Source organism: Xenopus laevis, chromosome 9_10S (genome assembly GCF_017654675.1).
Source record: "Xenopus laevis strain J_2021 chromosome 9_10S, Xenopus_laevis_v10.1, whole genome shotgun sequence".
Classification (NCBI taxonomy): Eukaryota; Metazoa; Chordata; class Amphibia; order Anura; family Pipidae; genus Xenopus; species Xenopus laevis.
In genome coordinates, this window is record NC_054388.1 from 31915011 (window position 1) to 31939087 (window position 24077).

The window sequence follows — 24077 nt, forward strand, 5'->3', positions numbered from 1 at the left end:
ATTGCTAATGATGATCCAGTGGCTTGGACTAAGCTAATGTTGGCTTCAGAGCAGCATCCCCAGAGGATTCATTATTAATCTTAAAATATTTTCCATAAACTGTCAGGGGATTCAATAATGAAACGTGACTAAAAATCCATAAACAGGCTTCTTTTCTATGTTGCTTGGGGCTAAAGCAAAGATATTTTATCATTATCCTCTGCGGGAAGCATGCCGGCCTACATTTACTAGAGAACCCTGTCCTTTCAAAAAAAGAAACTACTGCTTATTAACAAGGACTTGCCAAATTTGTCTTTGCAGTAGTAGTGGCCAACTACTGCAGGTAGAATAACAAAACTATATCTAGGGGTCACCGAACTGGGTCAGAGTCACTGAGCTCTATTATCTGGAATGCTCGGGACCTGGAGTTTTCCTGGTAAAGGAACGCTTTCTGTAATTTAGTTCACTATACCTTAAAACTGCTAAAATAGAATTGCTATTGACACCAGTATGAATCTATGATAGCTTAGTTAGGATCAAGTAAAAGGAAGTGTTTTGCCTTTAGATTGTAAATACAGTTGGAAGATAATTGGGCAGATATTTCTGATCTCAGACCTTACTGCTTGGGAATTCATGCCCTTTGCTGATGTTTAGGAGAGATCTCTGGAGAAAACCCTGACCAGAATGAGCATATTGGCACTGGTCTTCAAGAAAGTATTAATGTTTATATGGGGTAATGCAACGAAAGTGGTAATGTTCTAATAATATCTAGTAATCCATAGCAACCAATGCTGCTGCTTATACTACCTGCTGGTGCTATGGACACAATCCCATCCAAACATTCTGAACTACAAATTCTAGAATCCCTTGGCGGCCCCAGGCTGTTTGAAGATCTGGAAGTTGTAGTTTAACAACAGCTAGAACACAGCAGGTTAGGCTGCCCTTACTTGATATATGGTAATTTGACAGATTTCTGAACTAAATCACTAAGTTTTTTTCAAGGTCAGTGCTCCTTTTAGAAAAAATGCACTGCACTGGCACAACGAAAAACTGATTGCAGCTCAGTACCACCATTTTACTTACCCAGGAGATTTGCACATACTCTTTGAATGGCATTTACTGGCACCATAGGTGCCTTTTCTTGGGGAGTACGCTGCTAAGTTTGCCCAGGAGTAATAACCTATAACAACCAGTCAACAGGTAGCATTTATTTGTTATCTTTTAAAAACCAACAGCTTATGGGTTGCTATTACGGATCTGCGGGTCAGGGCGGGTTCAGCCCCACTTCCACACAACTTTAGCAGCCTGCGGGTGTATGTGGGCTGAACTTTTCCATACTTGCATTCCATTCACGACCTTACTGTGCCCCGCTTACTCCCCCAGGTTTTCCTTTTTATATCTGCATCTACCCACCCCTTCTGTGACATCACAGTGGGGCAGGCGGGCACAGGCCTATAAATGTGGAGGCTCACTGGGTTAGGGTCGGGTACAGGTAACAAACAGACAGATTAGGGTCGGTGTGGGTAATAAAAAGTCGACCCGCACATCACTAGTTTCTACTGCACCTGGACAAGTGTAGTGCCTTTTACTACATATAGTGGGAGTGCTAGGGTTGCCACCTGGCCGGATTTCACCCGGACAGCTCGGGTTTTGGAAGGCCTGTCCGGATTTCCAAATTAAGAAATTTGGACAGGACTTTAACGTTAATGACATAGCTGAAGGGTTAACATGCCTACGTGCTGACCCTTGTAGGCCTCTGTACTTGTTTTCCTGTACGACCCTGTGCTGTCTCTTCTTGGACAACCTTGCATAAGTATCATCATGTACCATAAACAATGTTATCAGCTTGCCTTAGCCAAAATATCTCAGCTAATACGCACGCACATATTTGTCTGTTATTTCTCTCTTTCCAATCCTGAATGCTGAACCTATTACAAGACATATACTTTGCTAATACGTCACTATATTAGGATGTCTTTGCTTATACCCTATATAAGCCTATGTTTGGACTACAATAAACGGAACTTGTTATTCTGATCCACTCGTTGGTGTTTCTTTGTGCAAGTTCCCCGGATCCGGAATACTAGGCATTGTTGGTCAGACGAAATCCAAAGGTTCCAGTAGCAGTCGGTTCGTTGTCCCCTTCAATAGCGATCAGCCAATTGCTGATCCCACTTCATCAGTCCCGATCCTGCTGTCATCGGCCCCATCCCATTACTGGTCCGCCCCCCCCCGCCCAACTTCATCCGCCCGCCCCCAGCCCCTTTTCTCTGATCAGAAAAGGTGGGAACCCTAGAGAGTGCCCATTTGCAGTTGCTGCCGCACACTTTTTGCCACAGTTGTTGCCCAAATTGTTGATATTCCTTAAAGATACTTGTGACCAACTGTCTGTTTTTTCTCTTCCTCATACTTGTGCTTGATGCCCCTGGTTCTGTCCTGTCTCCTCTTGCCAATCACTTGCAGTACGTATTGACCATGAAGCTAGCACTGCCTCAAAGTTGACGTTAGCTTCAGAGTTCCCACAGCAGTCTGTCAGCTGATGCAGCAAATTTGCATCTAAAGAATCATGTGCAGACATTTTCACACTGACCCTGGAAATAATGGCATCCAAACTTCGAAGATTGCAATTTGTATTGAAGAACGTTCATGTGTTTAAACGTGTTGGCTGCAATTGTATCAAATTGCAGCTATGATTACATTGGAAAAATGGTGCTTCATGAATAAAAGAACATGAATTGTGGTTAAAATTACACTTTGCACAGTGCATTTGCATTCGCAAATAAGCCCTACTGATTCTCAAAGATTCTCAAGTACAGAAGATTACTCAGTGTAGATGTTTTGCTTGAGACTGAATCCCTTTTCAGTTCAACCCTCTTGGCTTGGAACAAAACTATGCTTTGGATATAATGATCTGCCAGAATTTATTCCCTTCCCTATATAGGAGAGGCACTAATTAGAGTAAAAAAGATGATATTTCATAGAACTGGCTAAATGATTGGAAATAGTGTCCTGCCATATGTGGGACATTATAATTCGGAAATAGCTGAATCTGATGAGACTTGGCAGTATGTTTGGTAGGTAGATGATTGGCCCAGGGCACGGGCCTGCAGCATTATGCACCAGTTTCTCTCTTCTCTATTCTTCCAAACTCTCTGTTTATCCTTTTTGCCTTTCCTACTTGTCTACAGCCTTTCCTCTTATTATGTATTACTCTTGGTTTTAAAATGTCCTTCTCCCATTCCTTTTTTAACTCAGTCCTCTGTTTCCTTATCTCCCTTTTCTCTTCTTCTTCTTCCAGATTCAGACTTTTGAACTGTTGATATGTTCATTTCTCTTATGACTTATGTATAGGATTGCCACCTGGCAGTATTTTACCGGCCCGGCTGGTAAAAATAATGCTTGATGCCAATGTTATCAATAGAAAGAGACCGCAAGAATATAGGAAGGCCGGTATTTTTTTCCAGAAAAGGTGGCAACCCTACTTGTGTATGTATCTTCAACTTTTGCCCACCAATTCTCTCCAGTCCTCCCACACTCATTTCCCTTCTACTCAACCCCTCCCCCATTCCTCTTCAACCTTCCATTTTCTCTTCTGCTGTGCTCTCTCACTCTCCTCTTCTATTTTCATTTAATCCTCCACTTCTTTCCCCCTTTTTGTTCTTATTATTCCCTGTGCTTGTGAGATAAAGTATAATATAACTGCTATTTTAGTATAATGTGTAAAGTTATTGCCTATAAGATATTGTTATGCCTTAGTGATGAACAGTGGGTGCATTATTCCCTGTGTTTATGTAGGAACACTGCTATATACAGAAATGTCAAGTATGTGAAGGGGAACTACTTAACAAAATCATTGCACTTGATTATAACAAGATGTTAAGTGCGGCAAAGTACTGACGTCAGCAGGAACAACATGTAATATGAGCAAAGAAACCCAACAGAAGCAGCCACTTCAGCTTCTCTCAGTCATGTCAGTTGCACTGCTAGCAATTAACCGGTTTCTTTATGGAAGATAAGTTACAAAGCTTAGGTTTGGGTTTAGCTCAAATATAGTGTTTAGTCTAGGCCTTTTGTTGGAAAGGTATCCTGCTAGTGTAAGGAATCTTTTTTTTGTGGATTGAAAACTCATACCTTAAATCCCAGCTAAACATATTTAAAGAACTATCCTAAAATACAAGTGTGAATGATGTGTGGGTTACCAGAAAGGGCAGCATGTGAATAAATTATGGACAACGAAGGGAATGTGTTCATATATCCCAGGCTTACATGAAAGGGCAAGGTTTGAATATAATGTGGACAATGGAGGGAATGAAATGTGACCATGTGTTCTAATCTTCAGATGCCGTAAGGAATGCGACAACATACTCAGTTACCACATTGATACAGTCCATCTTTAGGCACAACCTGTCTTGGACATTTTTGACCCAGACACATTCCAGTATTTGTAAGACCATTGCTAAGTCCAGGTGCCATCTCTTGTGGGCCTCACCTTCATATCATCTCTGAAAGTCTGCCTGTACAGGGGTATAACACTAGATACCAAATAACTAGCAGCTATTGACCTAGTGGAGTAGAGTTTTTACCAAGGTTTCAGGCATGTAGGCTACTGTTTTTGCTGTGGAGTCAGTTAACTTGTAGTTATGCCATTGCTGTTTATAGGATGAATAACACCATTCAGAAACCTTAGAAATAAACTTGAACATGGAAAAAGATTTTGAAAGAAACGGTAGAACCCCAGTAATCAGATTGAGACGAGATGTCATAAATGTGCATAGTTCTCCTACATAAACCTTCAGAACAAAAAACTGCATTATTGTGGATGCAACTCTTTCTAGAGGAGACATCTGTGCAAGGGGAAGTAAAATATCTCCATTAATCTCCAACCAATTTCAGGGCTTTGTTGCAATGGAGGTTGTATTTCAATAACAAATGCGCATATCAGTGCTCAAACAGGGTATTTTGCACAGGGTACCCCCAAATCAAACATAGTCCCTTCTGACTAGAGGTAAAAGTAAACCTAACATATCTAAAGTTTGTTAAAACATCATGGATGTTTTGGAGGAATACTAGCTGCACATCTAATAGCAAATAAGTACAATAGGGTGTAACCCAAAGGCCTGGAAAGATAGTACAGGTCTGTCTACTATGGTTCAACCTCTAAAAGCTGAATTGTCCAGACATTAATGGGACAACCATTGTATCATAAACAAAACAAGTCTTCTCAAAATTCATCACCCTTTTATTTACATGCTGAAATGTAAGAATGTAAAAATAACGGATATGCAAATATATTAGTGCTTTCCACTGTGTTACTACTAGGCAGAGTAGGCAGCTCTCTAGAGTGGCATATGGGGGTAGCCATTATCTGCTGTGTCCCAAAACTATAATTGCTGTTTTATACAAGAGAGTTGAGCAAAAAAGTACTGCGACATTTGCTTTGTACCACAGCTAGATCGGGAGTTTCTATGAATGCAGCCCAGAGATAATAAAGGTTCACTAATAGTTTTAATGGTCACTTTGTATTTTTTCTTATAAATAACATATGTCAGAAATACAGAGAAAAATGCAAAGGGTGGAAAGTCTGAGAGTAAACAGTGAATTAAGAGGTTCTCTGCAAGATGCAAGTTGGCTGTGGAGAGTGATGTGCACATCAGAAGCAAGGATGATTGTGGGAGGTACAGGAAAAGAGCAGGGTGACTTGCCCCTTCCTGAAAAGTATGTAAGACGCAGTGTAATGTACAGTTTGGCGTCACAACGCTCCAGAGGAATGTCCTACTGCTTATTGCACACCTTCCATCATCTTCAGGAACTCTATAAAGATAAAGATAGCGGTATCAGTTATACTGTACATGCGGAGCCAATCATACCATACAATTATCTTTCAGTTGGTTGTGCATCATACTCACCATCAAAGTCAATTTTGCCATCGTTGTTTTTGTCTCCATCTTTCATAAGCTCTTCAATCTCCTCATCTGTGATGCTCTCCCCTGAGGAACGGAGGATTTCAGCTAACTCCTCACCATCAATGTACCCATCGGCATTCCTGCAGAGCAGAGCAATATTCAGAGGCCACAAAGGACACAATATGATAGAGACTTAGCACAAAGATAGACACAGCTAGGCGCAAACAAACTTGCATAAATGAAACATGATACTCAAAAGGTGGGTTGGGTGGACTTACTTGTCAAAAATGCGGAAGCACTCAGCCAACTCCTCTTCACTTTTTCCCTGCGCATCCTCTTTCATCTGGCGCACCATCATGACCAAGAACTCCTCAAAGTCGATAGTGCCGCTGCCTGTAAGATAACATCCATTATACCTCAGTTTGCAAACTCCTATGTGTAAAATATCCTACTGGCAATAACCCAAAAGACCTCACTGACTGAGTTGTTGGCCCACATTTGACCTCTAAGATTGCCCAACAAGACTACCAAGAATTAATGCGGTGCCAAGAAAAAGGCTCAAGCAATCTTGTACTGCTGAACTTTAGAGGAAACAATAACTAGTGTGGGATCCTTCACACTAGATCAAAACATAAATGTTCTATTTTGGTCTTCCCATCTTACAGCATCTGCTGTAAGTACAACTCTCTGTAAGTACCCATACATTCTTTATCTATATTCAAGTATCTACAAACTTACCGTCCTCATCTACTTCCTCAATGATGGCATCCAACTCCTCCTTGGTTGGGGTCTGTCCCAACATCCTCATGACAGTTCCCAACTCCTTGGTGCTGATGTCACCGCCACCATCAGTGTCAAACATGTCAAAGGCGGCTTTGAACTCTGTATAGAGAATACAAAATCAGAAATGTTCTGTGTGCCCCTCCAGATTATCCACCACTCTTCTTCCTAAAAGTTTTTCTACACTTGGGGGCAGATTTTTCAAGGGTGGCGTTTATGGACGTTTCAAAAAACTCCCATAAACTTGAAATTCAAAATTTATTAAAAAAAACGTTTTTTTTTAAAAAAAAAAACAGGTGAATTGGATTGTTTTTCGGTCGAATTTGATTCAAGTTTTTTTTACCAAAAAAAATAGTTTTTAAAAAATAGTTTTTTTTTTAAAAGTTTTAAAACAACTCCAAATTGATTGTAGGAGGTCCCCCATAGGCTAAAACACCAATTTGGCAGGTTTTAGATGACGAATAGCTGAATTTGAATTCTTAAAGGGACGTGATCAATTTCAAAATTCGAATTTCAAATATTTGTTTAAACTTGAATTGAATGTGGACTATTCCCTAGTCAAATTACACTAAAATAAACTTGAAATTCAAATTTAAAAATTTCAATTCGACCGATGATAAATCGGCCCCTAAGACTTAGTTGTTAAGTATCTCTTCTGGAGCATTAACAAAAAGTGTTCCTTCCATCCAGTTACATCTTTTTATTCTATGTTTGTGAAGATTCTCATTCATCCAGGTCATGGTATATCTATAGAAATAAGTCAAACCAACTGGAACAAAAAACCTGCGGACCAAAAAAAAAAAATACAGCAAGTCCAGATGATTTGACTTATTTCTACAGATATCTTTTTATTCTCACTTTTTCCTGTTCTAGCCTCTTCCTTTCATTCCCACCTCATATTTGCATTCTTCACTTGATCTTGTTTCATTTGATCCCCCATCTTACAAACTAATTTGACTGTTTATCATTCACTCATTCCACAAGGAAGATTCATGGTGGGTTGAAGTGAGCCTGCCTGTTCACTAAACCATATTGCTTTCAATGCCTGCCCATTTACAAAAGAATTAAGTATTTTTAAGAGGAGAAGAAAAAAAATGGGAGAAAAGAGAATGAGTAGGAGAAGAGAAAATTAAAAACGGAAAAAAAGCAGGAGAAATTGGCATAAAGGTCATATTTGGGTAGAAGTGAAACATAAAGGATAAAAACAGGGCTCAAATGAGAGAATAGATAATGAAGAAATACAATTAAATGGGTAGAAGAGGAAATATTTTGAAAAGCACATTAGTTTCCATTAAATATTATTTACCTGTTAAGTTCTTCCATGTATTAAAACCTCACATTTTCATCATGCACTCAATATGTCCCCATTTCACACCAACTGCTTTCATCATTACTGCTATGTAATTGCACCATTCACTGCATTTTTCTATGCTACAGCATGTCAATCGCATATTGTCCATAATTCTGCCTGTCTTCCTCCCACCCATCTGGTTGTTAAGGTAGAAATCTCTTCATTGTTTCTCATCATGACTCATCCCCTATAATTCTATGAGGGTTATGTAGAAACGCGGAAAACAATGCTGCTCTGGTACTTTAACTTAAAACAATCAACAGTTAGTAGATTGGCTGCAATAGGTTAATGACCTAAGGCCAACTCTGCCTGTGTGTCTGTATAAACATATGTGACTGTAGATTGTCCTCCATAACTAGAACCTTCTGTATCTTCTCTTTTGTTTTTCCATTTACATAGCATGTGTTCCTTTTTCATTTACTTATCCTGCCCTCAAGGAGCAGATATTAAAATTACAAGTATGATCATTATCATCTGTTAACCTAACATATTATTGGCACAGTAATATACAGTATTCCCTTCCCACTACAATAACATCAACACTGATGGTGTCTTTTTCCTCTTATATAAAGACTGAGACAGGGGCGTAACTACAGAGGAAGCAGACCCTGATGCAGGGGCCCCCAAGAGGTATAGGGGCCCCATGAGACCCTAATTCATATACCATTTCAATAAATATTGGGAAAACAGGCCCAGACAATTTTGGGGCTGAAAAAGTTAACTACATTTGTGTTATACATTGCCCTTTACCTGTTCTACCTATATTCTTCTCTAAGCATTATTTATACTCCATTATGTAGAAAATACTAATGCTTTCAAGGGTAGAGGCCAAGCTATCCACATATTCCCAAATGTACAGGCAGAATTAGATTGCAATTATCTGCTTCTATACACTGAAGCAGACTCCCACACACAGCTAGGTACATAACTGTTCTGTTTTCACATAAAGCATGAAATCAGGCATACTTTAACTATACTCTAGAGATAGAAAAAGAAAGCATGAAACATACCAGCGATCATTTCTTCGCTGAGGAAGGACCTCGCATCTTGTTGCTGATCTGTAGGCTGTAAATCAAAGATAGGTCGTCAATCAATGCTGGAAAAATAAAACAAGTTTTCTTCCCGCCACCCCATTCTATAACAGTTGGTGCAGAATACTATAAAAAATTAAAATGTTGGTGTCATTCTGAAGCTAGGGAGCCAGCCCATCCCCTTCTTCCTTATGGTTAGAAAACAAGGCCCAGGCTTAGATCCAAACAGCCAGGAAAATAAAGTATCCAGATAATGCTTTCCGCCTGCATGTTTTCTCAAAGGTTCCACTACATGATCCAATATGGAAAACTCCAGAAATCCCTCCCAGATGCCCAAAACAGATTATTTAGAAGAAAAATGTAGACTTGGATGAAAAAGTCATGTGAATTCTCATGAAAAAAAAGCAAACAATCTGTTAATGGGAGACCAGGAACATGTTAGTGATGAAGGTGTCCCAGGTTTAAACACTGACCTGTGCCATGGTGGCAATGGACACAGAGCTCTGTCACAACACTATGTCCACAGATGACTGAACCCCAAGAGGTTGCTGCAGGTGTCCAGAAGATAAGTGCTGGTATAATTAGCAAAGACTTCAGGACTCCTTATAGGGAGTGGTGCTCAGGAGAGGATTGAGTTTCCTCCTCACATATGAGACACTCTAAGGACTGGCAGAGATGGAGATGGACAGAAGCTGCCAAAAAACTAAATATACACATTGCACACAAAGCACCTTCTGTAAAAAAACAATCTTAGATTTCACCATGAGGGTCTGCTCTAATACATGTCACAAGATGCAACTTTAATTCAATTGATCTTTTGGATTTTTTTTTCTACTTTTAACATAGAGAGAGACCCTAAATCGAAAAGCCCCAAATTCAAACTGTTAGACGATTGGAAAAATTGGCAGATAAAGGATTTGAATATCAATTTATACATCTTACCACATTATTAGAATAGTCATTACGCACAGGAAGTGTTATAAGGATGAGCTACATGGAGCAGTAGGAGGAGTCAGGTCCGGACTGAGAATTAAAATAGGCCCTGGCATTTCAGGTACACAGAGGCCCAATCAGCCCACACAGAGGCCCAAACAGCCCCCACCAGCCCACTAAATACTGACTTTCTATGGCAACTTACAGCAGCCCCTCTGGCATTTGCCAGAACCCACAGATTGCCAGTCCGGCCTGGGAGGAGTTATAGGGAGGGTTAACTAGAGCAAAAGAAGTAGCTATTAGGTGGCTATGGAAAGCAAATTGTAGAGTTATACATGGGTTTACATAGAAAAAAGTTTTATATGGAGCTTCCCCAGGTTTACACGGGGACATGTTTTATACAGAGCAATATAAAGGATTATTAGGAGGGTTGTATAGAGCAATATGAGACATTATAGGGAGGGGGATCTGGAACAATAGGAAAATTTATATAGAGTGAGTTATAGGGAGCAATAGGAGGAGTTATACGTTGGGTTATATGGAGCAATAGGAGGCATTATAGAGAGGGTTATATGGAGCAATAGGAGGAGGAGTTATACGGAGGGTTATATGGAGCAATAGGAGTTATAGGATGGGCTATATATAGCAATAAGAGGAGTTATATGGAACAATAGGAGTCATTGTAGAGAGGGTTATATGGAGCAATAGGAGGAGTTATACGGAGGGTTATATGGAGCATTAGGAGGAGTTATAGGGAGGGCTATATGGAGCATTAGGAGGAGTTATAGGAGCAGTTATATGGAGCAATAGGAGAAGTCATGCTGAAGAAGTGGAGCAAAAGGAGGAATTGTATGGAGGGTTATGAGAAAGTATAGAAGGAGTTACAAGGTTATTGATCATTAGAATGAAACTAAATACATTTTATATGCAATAGGAGAAATGTAAATGTGTGTCATTCAATGTAATAGAAGTTGATAAAATAGATGGTGACCCAGGGTAAAATATAAAGGGTATAAATGCAGGTAAGTATTTTGATATCAAGATTCTAAACATTAGGGTCACACAGTGGATATGGAAGAACTATTGATCGGCATACATGACAATGAGTTCTACGTTTTCCTAGTGGGCACATAGTTGCTGTAACTAAACAAGATCAAGCCTCACAGGACTTGGGAAGCTGAACTTTCTGCTCTTCTTCCCTATAACAACATGATACACTGCTTGGGGAACAGTAACTAGAGATCTGCAGGAGAGCAAGTCAAAGGAATAAGAGAGGCAGATGGAAGCCAATGGGGATTTGAAAAACTTTCAATGAAATGTTGAATAAAGGGAGCGTTAGTAGAAACATACTGAGAAAAAGGGCAGTAAAAAGGGGAAGAGTGGAATAAAAAGAGAGAAAGTCAAGTAAAGTAATAAAAGGTGGACAAATTGCTGTAAAATGAGGAATAATTTTGGTTTGGCTTCTAATATTCACGTCTAGCCCCAGGGGTATAAATATCTGTTAGATCTATAAAGTTCCCTTTTAGATGTTTCCACTGGGAGGTACATGTACATAAGGGATGCTGTAAAAAAACAATATCATGGTGCATTATGTATCCTTCTTTCTGATCTCCGTTTCCTCTAATCAGTCAATGTGTCTTTATATGACAAAGCCGGTCCATGGTTTAAACATGCTTTATAGTGCATAATACTGTGTCTGTATCTGAATCACTAGTGCTTAATTATATCTCTACATTGTCTCTTCAGTGGAAATTTGAACAGTCACTCTAGTGCAGGGTTCAGCTAGAGCAATCCTGTGGGTGGCACTGTATGACTACTTGTCGAAGAGTATTGAATACTGGCCAAAAGGGGACGTGGCTTAGTTTATCCTCATATCTCTTCAAAGCAGACATATCTTTTATTCTGTGACAATGCTGCACCCATCACAGGTATTTTACAATAGGAGAGTTTCTAGGGAATACCAGCATTGGAACAGTAAGCAGAGGACCTATACCAGGAGTGCCCATTCTTTACTAATGCAGGGTCTACTTGTAGTGATGATGTCCCATGATGATCTACATCCATAAAAGCATTGTTTATGGGAAAATATATATTATTATATTTAAAAATGTATTTCATATGTAACCTTAACATTTAAAAACTGAATGAAAAGCATGAAATAGGAGGGTGATTTAGACAAGCTGTTGTTGACAGTGTCTTGAGATCTACTGATCACCAGTTAAAGGTGTACTGGTAGATCCTGATCAACCTTTAGGACACCCCTGACCTACACAGTTCCAAAGCAAAGAATGCTAAAAAAAAGTCTGTTCCCTTTTATTGCAGGTGCCTTCAAGTGTCAGAATGATCAGCAGGATTAGTTGTTGGAAACTCCGTCTGGTCTCCTTTAGAGGTAGGTAGCCTTCTACAGGATGACAGCTGCCAGCATCCGCAGAGCAGCTAAAGGGCCAAACGCTTGGATGTTCCTATGGCATAATAGATATTGTGTGGTGGGCTTATTTTCTACTATAATTGCTGTTATAAATGAACATTACCTTCCAGTCACTTTAAATAGAATTATCAGTGCAGCTACAGGCTAATGACAGGTGTCAGTACACCACTCAGTTACAGTACAGACAGCAAACCCACAGCTGCTTCATGGGGAGGTGGAGTATTTGAGCCCTGTGGGATCCTGGTTGACTTGTATTTCTATATATATCTATTGTAGAACAGATATGTTTCCCAAGGTTCTGGTGGCTGCGCCTGAGTGGTTAAAAAGACTTTGCTGTACCTCCTAAAAACTGTGCTCACTTACTCAATATCCGCCATGTGTATAATGTGCTATATGTGCTAACAAATCACAGATCGTGCTGCTGCTAGGTAGTTACAGTTGTTAGCTTTCAAAGAGAGCTGCTGAGCCGAAGGTCTGCTATTAGAAGTCTAAAACTGCAAATATATGTCAGAAACTAAAAATAGGTAATACACATACATTTCAAATGTGTTTGAAGGAGCAATAAATTCATTTATTGGATTTAGGTCCTCTTTAAAGTACCAGTAACAACCCAAAATACATATATATTTAGAAAAAAAAATAAAGGCATTTTTTAAACAATAGTACCATTTTTTCTAGCAATGGTATATCAGCTTTTTAAAGTGAAGAGTAACAAACAGCACTTGTAGCTGTATTTTTTTAAGGGATATCCAGCATGTCTCCAGCTGTTCTTGTACAACAATTCCCGGCATTCACTGACAGCTTAGCGTTTTAGTAAGATGTAAGTTCAAGAAGAGAGGAAGAGGTGACAGTTGGGACACTGCTAAATACTAAACATATGAAACAGTTTTATACAGCGTATTAATGTTTACTTAACACTTTTACTAAGGACATTATTTCTCCATTGGGTCTCTGGTAGGCCAGGTCACTTGCTTTTGCCTTAAAACAATTCCTGATAGAATGCATTCCTTTAAATCATGACTTCTGTTCTAGTCCTGCATTGAGTTGTCTACCTGTGGAATACCCGCAAAGTGGTCAGGAATTGAGTAGAAAAGCTGTTATGTCCTGACCATGCCGGCAGTCCTCAGCTAACCAGAAGAGGGATACGGTAAGGCTGCAGGCAGCTGTAAAACATTGTTAAAGACCGAGTTCCCCAATGATCCAGCCTTTTAGTGATAATACTTCTGGTGCCCTGTGTCCATGCTAACCCACTGCTGAAGAAGAAGTCTCTTGCTATTTGTAGAGACTTCCAGCAGGGGGTGGGTTGGATATGGAAGGTTTGGGGAAGGCATAAGCGTTAGGCAAAATGTGGATTCACGGATCTGGGTTAGATAGTGTGCGTGCTGGTCTGCTATAACAATATTACCTGTCTTTTTGAGAGACAGTGACAATTTTCCATTTATCCTTCAGGGGGAGTCAGAGAACTACAATAGGGGTGTAAGGATCAGCTGATCTTCAGTTTACAGAAAACCTTTCAGCCTCAAAAATGCTGTATAATTGTATTATGAGTTTCAAGCATTGAAGTAAGTGTGACATACAAAGTTTGTGAATAGTACTATTTTTAGGAAGGATTATTAGGAGACATAGTTATAGGGAACACTATGTAAAGAATAGAGAAGCAATATCAGTGAGCAAAAGAAAAAAAACCACTGTGAGATTTTATGAGTTTATGGAGCAATAGGAGGAGTTATAGGGATGGTTATATTGAGAAATAAGTAGAGTTATAGGGAGGTTTTTATGGAGTAATTATAAAAGGAATTATAGGGAGTAGTGATGAGTGAATTTTTTTTGCTACGCATTTTCATAATTTTTTATAGCAGTTTAGGAGGAGCTATAGGAAGGGTTATAAGGAGCAATAGGAGGGGTTATAGGGAGGGTTATATGGAACAATAGGAGGAGTTATAGGGAGGGTTATATGGAGAAATAGGAGGGGTTATAGGGAGGGTTATATGGAGCAATAGGAGGAGTTATAGGGAGGGTTATATGGAGCAATAGGAGGAGTTATGGGGAGGGTTATATGGAGCAATAGGAGGAGTTATAGGGAGGGTAATATGGAGCAATAGTAGGGGTTATAGGGAGGGTTATAGGAAACAATAGCAGGCGTTGGAGGGTTATAGGGAACAATAGGAGGAGTTATAAGGAGGGTTATATGGAGTAATGGGAGGAGTTATAGGGAGGGTTATATGGAGCAATAGGAGGAGTTATAGGGAGGGTTATATGGAGCAATAGGAGGAGTTATAGGGAGGGTAATATGGAGCAATAGTAGGGGTTATAGGGAGGGTTATAGGAAACAATAGCAGGCGTTGGAGGGTTATAGGGAACAATAGGAGGAGTTATAAGGAGGGTTCTAGGGAACAATAGGAGGAGTTATAGGGAGGGTTATATGGAGCAATGGGAGGAGTTATTGGGAGGGTTATATGGAGCAATAGGAGGGGTTATAGGGAGGGTTATATGGAGCAATGGGAGGAGCTATATGGAGGATTATATGGAGCAATAGGAGGAGTTATAGGGAGGGTTATATGGAGCAATATGAGGGGTTATGGGGAGGGTTATATGGAGCAATAGGAGGAGTTATAGGGAGGGTTATATGGAGCAATGGGAGGAGTTATAGTGAAACTTTCTCATTTGTGATGGTATGTGTATGCCTTTAAGCCAATATTCCTTAAGTAAATAAACACCCAGCTCATTTACTAACACTGGAATAATCTGCACCTGGGAAGTAACCTATAGCTATCAGCCAATGATTGGCCTTGTTTAGGAAGTTACAGGAAGAACAATGAGAGCAAACGTTTGATTGCTGGGACAGGGATATTGCACTAGTTTTTGCTACTGTAACGTGTGACAAATATTCCAGCTGCTGTGACACTGCAGATAAACTAATCTGTTGATCTTTAATGGTAAAGTCAAGCAGGTAATCCATTGTATACAGTTTTCTGGAGAGCCTGGCAGGGCACCATAGAATTTGATGGCAATTTATAATGCAATGATCCCATCTCATTTTCTTTAATGCTTTTACGGTTACTACTTTTATTTAATATACACCAAGTGTATTTCAGCTAAGCATTACACCTATAAGTATAATCTCATTTTATAGGTGTCTGATCACATTTCTTAATAAGAAGCCCTCTTGCCCTGAACTGAACCTTTTAATATAGATTTAGTTTATATCTTCTCTCTTGAACCCAAATACCTTTCTGCAAGTGTGAAAATCTGCACTGCAGAAAACACTATAGGCTGCTAAGTGCCGCTGCCTTGAAGGGCCCTCTGGTGGCTGGAGATAACACTCACCACAGGTCGGACTGTGACATTATAGCAGCTGCAACTGTTACAGCCTAAAATAAGCAAAATCTAATGTAAACCTGTGCCTGTTGCTGTGTGTACATAACTGTGGGTGATATGTGATGACTTCAAATGGGAGGCATCTCTGTGAGTGACAAACTCATTTGTCTACCTACCTCCTGGGCAGCAACTGCTAAATGCGGAAAAGTGATCTCTATTCCTGTTCCCAGCATTTGCCAGCTGTGTGTGCACAGCCATAGGGATCAATAATCCTTATTTTGTTTAGGCAGCTGCCCCTAATTTCAGCACAGCTTCGTGCATCTCAATGCCAGTATTCTTTTTGAAAGGGGACACATTAAAACTTTAAAAGCCTTTAGCGGGACTACACAAGGAGAGGCATCAGTGAGTCTGCTCCAGATTCAAAGATAAATGTTTCTCTTGAAGATGAAAGCATGGGTCATTCCAGTAAAAAGGACCTATTATAACCCAAATTACAGAGTTAAAGGGAGTGGACAACCTAAATGACTGTTTTCCTTTCTTTTTTAGGAAAGATGTTTGGTTTGTGTTTTAACCTTTCCATCCAAACTTTTCTTTGGATATTTTGTTATTGCAGAGGAGTCAAGATGTGATTATTCCCTATACCCTGTGCAATGGGTCAACAATAAGTGCAATTCAAGAACACCCCAAGCCCCTTTCTCCACCCCCAGCCTGGACTATAGATAGGAGCAGCTGCACCTGTTTCTCCCCAGCTCCTTGGAGGAGTCAGCTGTCCCACTCTAGGAATAGAAGTGATAGTTAAGAAGTGTCTCACCCTCTTCCAGCCTTGCAATCCCTAGTGATGCCCTGCCTGTTTCTAAGCACAAACATGCCCAGGATCAAAGAACAGTAATTCCGACTGTGTGGATCCAATTCCACTCAAAAAATGTACCCTGAATTAGACAGACACAGGATAGAATTGTGCAGCTTTTTCCTCTGACCACAGGGCATTCCGATTTGGGGTGGGGTTAAAGTGACTGTATATGCAATCTATAATTAGTGTTTATGTTTTATGTATTTTTCCTTACATAGATGACAAGAAGGTCTTAGCTTATTTTGTGCACAGAACATTCCTTCTCAGTGTATTTGACTTTGTAATTATTATTGAGTACAGCCATACTGCTTCCCTTAGACACTACGGGGCAGATTTATCTAGGGTCGAAGTCAAAGTTTGATTTTTTAAATTTTTTTTTAGTGGAATTCAACTAGGGAATAGTTAGAATTTGATTTGAGTTTTTTTAAAAAATGTAATTAATTTTTGAAATTTATCATGTACTGGCCCTTAAAGAATTAAAATTTGATGATTTGCCCCCTCAAACCTGCCGAATTGCTGTTTTAGTTAGCCTATGGGGGACGTCTTGGGAATTTTGAGTTGTTTGCAGCCTTCCTGAAAATCAAGTTTTTTGGAGAAAAAAACTTGAATCAAATTCAATTCGATTTTCCGGGTTGATCCCATTAACACAAGTTTTAAAAGTTTTCGTTTTTTTCGATAGGTCGTTTTTTAGTCAAATTGTGAGTTCATGGGAGTTTATAGTTGTTTTTACAAACTCCCATTAACTGTAAATCCGACCCTTGATAAATCTGCCCCTACATGACAGTGTTAGGTTATACCCTATCCCTTGTATATTTGTATTTATACATTTACCATCTGCCATATTGTTTTCCACAGGCAGGCTATGGGCATAGCTTATTTCATACACAGAACCATCTTTCTTTGCATATTCATTTACCATATTGCTTGCCTTAATGTAGGTTTTCATTAAATTCTCTATATCAAGGTATCTATATTAAGGTCCCATAATATCAGAACTGCATATTATTCCCATAAAATAAAACCATCCTTCATCAGTATAATTCCTACAATCCCTTCAGCTGTAAGTACAGACTGGACAACTAAATTGTGGAAGGTTTTACAGCCCTATTGTTTAATGATTGTGCTTTCATCTCACCATCTTTTACCTGCTTTCCCACAACCACAGTCCCTTTCCAGGGATTATTACATAGTTAGTTACATAATTAAATTGGGTTAAAAAAGACAAAGTCCATCAAGTTCAACCCCTCCAAATGAAAACCAGCATCCATACACACACTCCTCCATACTTTCACATAAATTCTATATACCCATACCTATACTAACTATAGAGTTTAGTATCACAATAGCCTTTGATATTATGTCTGTCCAGGAAATCATTCAAGCCACTCTTAAAAACATTAACAGAATCAGCCATCACAACATCAACCGGCAGTGCATTCCACAACCTCACTGTCCTCACTGTAAAGAACCACCTACGTTGCTTTAAATTAAAGTTCTTTTCTTCTAGTCTAAAGGGGTGGCCTCTGGTACGGTGATCCTCTTTATGGGTAAAAATGTCCCCTACTATTTGTCTATAATGTCCTCTAATGTACTTGTAAAGTGTAATCATGTGCCCTCGCAAGTGCCTTTTTTTCCAGAGAAAACAACCCCAACCTTGACAGTCTACCCTCATAATTTAAGTCTTCCATCCCTCTAACCAGTTTAGTTGCACTTAGTGTCTGCACTCTCTCCAGCTCATTTATATCCCTCTTAAGGACTGGAGTCCAAAACTGCACTGCATACTCCAGATGAGGCCTTACCAGGGACCAATAAAGAGGCATAATTATATTTTCATCCCTTGAGTTTATGCCCTTTTTTATGCAAGACAGAACTTTATTTGCTTTAGTAGCCACAGAATAACACTGCCCAGAATTAGACAACTTGTTATCTACAAAAAAACCCTAGATCCTTCTCATTTAAGGAAAATCCCAACACACTGCCATTTAGTGTATAACTTGCATTTATATTATTTATGCCAAAGTGCATAACCTTGCATTTATCAACATTGAACCTCATTTTCCAGTTTGCTGCCCAGTTTCCCAGTTACAATTTAGATACATATTTAGTATCATCAACAAAAATAGAAACAGTACTTTCAATATCCACCTCCAGGTCATTAATAAACAAGTTGAAAAGCAAAGTTTAATATCACTCTTTGTAATCTATCTTTTAGCCAGTTCTCTATCCAGGTACAAATACTACGTTCTAGGCCAACATTCCTTAATTTAACTAGTAACCTTTTGTGTGGCACTGTATCAAATGCTGTAGCGTAGTCTAAGTAATCACATCGACTGCCCTCCCAGAATCAAGGTCCCTGCTTACCTTCTCATAAAAAGAAATTAAGTTAGTCGGACACATAAAACCATGCTGGCACACACTCATAGTATTATGATTTGCTATGAAGTCCAGTATCTTTATCCTTTATTAACTCTTCGAAAAGCTTTTCTACCACTGACGTCAGACTAAGTAGACTAGAGTTTTGAGGCTGAGAACAGCTTTTGAATAGCGGCATCACATTAGCAATTCGCCAGTCTCTCTGCACCATGCCAGAGGTACCCTGGGATGAAAATTAAGTAAAGAGGTACCATGGGATGAATACCATCTGGCCCTGGACCTATTATAACCACTACTACTACTATAGGCACAATCTCTCCCTACAATACATGCTATCCCACAGCCACAGTTCCTTCCCAGAGACTATTATCCCACTTCTACTATAGGCACCATCTCTCCCTATTATACCTGCTGTCCCACAGCCGCAGTCTCTTCTCAGAAACTATTATTCCCACTGCTACTATAGGACCATCTCTCCCTACTATACCTGCTATCCCACAGCCACAGTCCCTTCCCAGAGGCTATTATCTCCACTGCTACTATAGGCACCATCTCTCCCTATTATACCTGCTGTCCCACAGCTGCAGTCTCTTCTCAGAGACTATTATTCCCACTGCTACTATAGGACCATCTCTCCCTACTATACCTGCTATCCCACAGCCACAGTCCCTTCCCAGAGGCTATTATCTCCACTGCTACTATAGGCACCATCTCTCCCTATTATACCTGCTGTCCCACAGCCGCAGTCTCTTCTCAGAGACTATTATTCCCACTGCTACTATAGGACCATCTCTCCCTACTATACCTACTATCCCACAGCCACAGTCCCTTCCCAGAGGCTATTATCCCCACTGCTACTGTAGGCACCATCTCTCCCTACTATACCTGTTATCCCACAGCCACAGTCCCTTCCCAGAGGCTATTATCTTTATTGGAATTGGCATACCTCATGGGTCCTGCTCCCCCTGCACTTGTGCTAGAGGTATGTGTGGGGGGAGAATTGTTTAGAACAGGCACTTCCTTATGCCACTGTTACTACAAGCAACACATCCCACTGCTAAATCTGCTATCGGATAGCTCCAGCCCATAACTAGAGCCCAGGGCACTAGTACATTCAAGCTTGGACTTTAATTAACTACAGAAATAAAAAATGACTTAATTTAACTTATTGCATTGTGTATTCTGTGTTTGTGTTCTGCATGTCCATACCCAGATACACTCTCATTAAGAAACATCTACAATGTAATGTGTTTCTCTCACTTCATAATGCTACTACTATACTTGAGTTACTGGCTATACCCCATTAGTGTCCCATTTTCTGAATTCTTTTTGTGGCTTTTGGTATGTCTGTGTAACCCAAACATTAATCACACTGCTACTGTGCCAGTATTTGTGTGTTTAACTAGGTGTGTATTTAATAATCCCCAGCAAAACTGTTGGTGTCTGTTAAGTAAAACATCCTGATTAAAAAGAAAGAAGGCTGAACTTTAATCAGAGTTTGGAATCTGTGTGTGGAATGTACACAGCAGAAAACAGGAACCTTTCCCTGTGGAAAAATGCCAAGGCAAAGTTATAGCTTTATAGCTATGGAAGATAAGTGAAAGTGTAAGATTTTATAGATCAGGAGCTGATGAACTGACTCACCTCGCCGAAGGTTAAGTTGGGAGGTCGCAATGCAGCTGTTGTTGGACTAACAAACCCAATATCCTTTTATAAGCTGCTTATATATATTATGCCACAAATATGCAATAACACTTTTTGGGTATAGGACTAAGGATTCTAGGGAGAATATTCTGGCATAAAGCATCTTTCCACTGTTGTTTGATGATGATAAGCAAGAAGAAGATGCTGATTGTAAGTAACTGCAAAAAACATCACCTTAGAATATAAGCTGAATGACATAAACACAACAAATTTGAAAGGAAAATATTTTCTCTACTGGTAGAAGGTAATGTTACTGGGTAATGATCTCTAGGGCAAAATGTGATTTATATCACATATACAAATTCAATTATAGAGACAGTCTTTGTAGTGGGAGAATTTGCAAGTAAGAGGTCTGGCCAAATACCAAGTTATGCATGGGGGGGGCAGAGTCATGTAAACCGAAGCCAGCTCCTTGGAAAGTGTGAACATTTCTGTGGGAAAGATGAAACCTTGCTGGACCTTAACACGGAATCAATAGCTTGACACGAAACCTCAAGAATCACATCTCTTTCCTTAGAACCCCTTTTAATCTAGAACCACCTGAAAATGTCGACCCATTACCTTTTAACCATCAGACTATAATGACTCTTTCATATCGATATGGACCCTTTAACATCCCTTATGTAGCATTTAATGTAATGCCAAACATATATGACACGTGTTTTGAAAATGAAGAGGAGCAATCAGAATATATGGACCGTTCCAACTTGTGGATTTATTGTCAGTTTCCAAAAGAGGGGTAACTTTTACAATCATTATACTTATTCACAAATCAGAACTCAATTTCATCATCAATAAGCACTTTGTTTCACCATTATTTTTATAACAACCATCATTTATATTACAACTATTAACTTGTTCCTTGTCAAGTCCCCCCAGTTCCAACATTATTTCATCTTAGTAATATGCTTATTTGACTCATCCCAGCTAAATATTTTGATGTATTTCATATATATGGTATATAGCAATTTTCTGGCAAAAAAAACACCTGCCCTCCTATTTTATTGCCATTTTTTCCTATTAATAACATTGGCATCAAGCATTGTTTTTACCGGCCAGGCTGGTAAAATATGGGCCAGGTGGCAACCCTACCCCCAGCCCACATCACTGAATGCCATGAATATTGATATTGGCAGTTGTAATTCATTAAGAACAGAACACACTCAGGACATCCTTGAATAAAACCTGTAGTCTCCCCATTTATGTATTAATTCCCAGGTCACCCCAACACCCATTCCCTGCATTCAGTAGGTGAAAGGTATCTTTTCTTCACAGCAAACATGATCTTCAGATTTTCAGACCTACAAACATAAATCATTCAAACGTTTCCTGCCACACGTACATTTAGATCTTATCTAATATGGCACCCCTACCCGGTATAATGGTTCACTATCTCAAAACTCTCAACCTTCTGTTTTTATAGACCATTTATACAACGCTAAGCATAACTGCACTGTTACACTTTTATTATAGTGCTCACCACACCCGCCAATAAACATTCACACTAATACAACTGGAACAGCTTTTCATTTTCTTGTTTCCACAAACAATTTTCAACACTTGAATATTATTACCCTGTTGTCCTCCAGCCTGAACTACAGCTCCCAACAGTTTGTTGGCAACAATGGTTTCCTGTGCCATAAGGGTGTAATAGCTAATAACAGGGCTGACAAGTTAAATCCGTTTGGTTATGTGATTTTTATTGGCTCAAACCTTAGGTTGCCATTCTTGGTCTACCAAAGTTTGAGCCAATAAAAATCACATAACCAAACGGATTAACTTGTCGGTGTGCTGAGATTCTGTGGACTTTACATATGATTTTCCTGACCCGCGGCAGGTTGGGTAACTTACTGCTAAGCACCTGATCCGAATGGATATTACACAGAGGTAGAGCACTTCACTATCGTGTGGAGCTAATAACAGGGCTGTCCGTGTCTATTAAATGGATCCTAGCATAATATTAAAATAGAAAATTCCTTTTTTTCCCTGTACCCATTGGTAGATTGAAGCTCTTCCTAAAAAGCACATGCACAGTGTACAATAAACAGGCAGAGAAAGAGTTAACTCTTTTATAGCTCTCAAAATAACCGTTGACCCAGAGAGCATTAGACACACATGCAATATTACAACCCAACCCAAGTCTTAGAATATTTATATATTCTGAAGGTGGGTGGGTGTTGGGGCCTGCAGTGGACAGTTGCCCAGCAATATAAAAGCCAGTCCTAAAAGGCCAACATTGTCCAGGCCAGATATACAAAACCTAGCCAACTGTACAAAGCCCAGTTCAATTTCTAAAAAAAAAAAAAAAAAGGATTGTCAAAGCCAAAGTAATGCGTTAAGGATTGTCCAGGAAAGTCATTAGAAATAGCTATCAGGGAACCGTTATTAAATATTAATATTATGGCCACGTTTTATTACTCGCCTTTCTATTCAGGCTTCTCCTATTCATAGTCTAGATTCTTATTCAAATCTGTGCGTTGCTAGTGGGAATGGGAACCCTAGCAATCAGACTGCTGAAACTACCAACTGGAGAGCTGCTGAATAAAAAGCTAAATAACTCAAAAACCACAAATAATAATAAATGAAAACCAATTGTGAATAAACTCAGAATATCACTCTCTACAGCATACTCAAAGTTAATTTAAAGGTGACCAACCCATTTAAGTGTTATTTGTAGCAGAGTGTAGTTCAATCCAGCCAAGAACTAGAGGTGATGAAAGATTCTTTTTGTATCTCACTATAAAGCTGTGACACTTGCCACTCTCTGGCTCGGGTCTTGGTGACAAAGCATTCCTTCCTTGATGTCCCTGGTGATGGATGATCAGAGAAGGAATGGTGACAGTGCCAGCATGTCATTTATATCTGAGTAGCCACAATGTTAGAGATTTGTTCGGGGCAGTTCTGGGTAGAGTTGCCATCTCTTATAATAGAAGACACCCCTTTAACTCCACAGACTTGGCAAAATGTCACCTTTTGTCTCCTTAATCCATTTTGTTGGATGCAGATGGATACAGCTTTCAGTCCATATTCCCAACCCCACCCCAGGGACACTTACCATCTTGGCGTGTCACCCCAAATGCCTGCAGAGGAGAAGGATGGCAGGAGGTGTCTGTTTGCTCTTCTGTACAGACCCCAAAAGCTTTTCTACAAGCAGTCCCCCTCTAATTTGTACTGTGCCCATTCACACTCCTGCTCCCCCTTCTGCCCTGATTGGATGCCACTAATTTACAACACCCCTACTCCCAATCCTATGCCAGCTAACCCCTGATTGGAGGGAGAAGCCTTTTACCAAATTTAGCTTGTGCAGGGGGGGGGAATCAACACAAAAATAAAAGACCAGGTAAAGAGGGAGGGGTCATTGATGAGTGTGAACACATGGTCCTCCTCTGACTGTAAATAGTTAAAGGGAATTTCCAGCACAAACCCC

General features: G+C 39.7%; 1 protein-coding gene across 2 annotated transcripts; it reads right to left on the reverse strand.

Annotated features, from left to right (window-relative positions):
• Positions 1-5201: 5201 nt before the first annotated feature.
• tnnc2.S (troponin C2, fast skeletal type S homeolog) lies at positions 5202-23783 on the reverse strand. 2 transcript variants are annotated; one of them, NM_001085939.2, is made up of 6 exons: positions 9518-9576; positions 9024-9078; positions 6621-6764; positions 6161-6275; positions 5886-6022; positions 5202-5790 (listed from the first exon to the last, which is right to left on the reverse strand). In NM_001085939.2, the coding sequence occupies exons 1-6, from the start codon at positions 9524-9526 to the stop codon at positions 5759-5761; spliced, it is 492 nt and encodes a 163-aa protein (NP_001079408.1). In that variant the 5' UTR covers positions 9527-9576; the 3' UTR covers positions 5202-5758. The 2 variants fall into 2 exon arrangements, with proteins under 2 accessions (NP_001079408.1, XP_018092657.1); XM_018237168.2 differs by lacking the exon at positions 9518-9576 and adding an exon at positions 23706-23783 and having other exon boundaries at positions 5466-5790.
• Between the last annotated feature and the right edge of the window lie 294 nt (positions 23784-24077).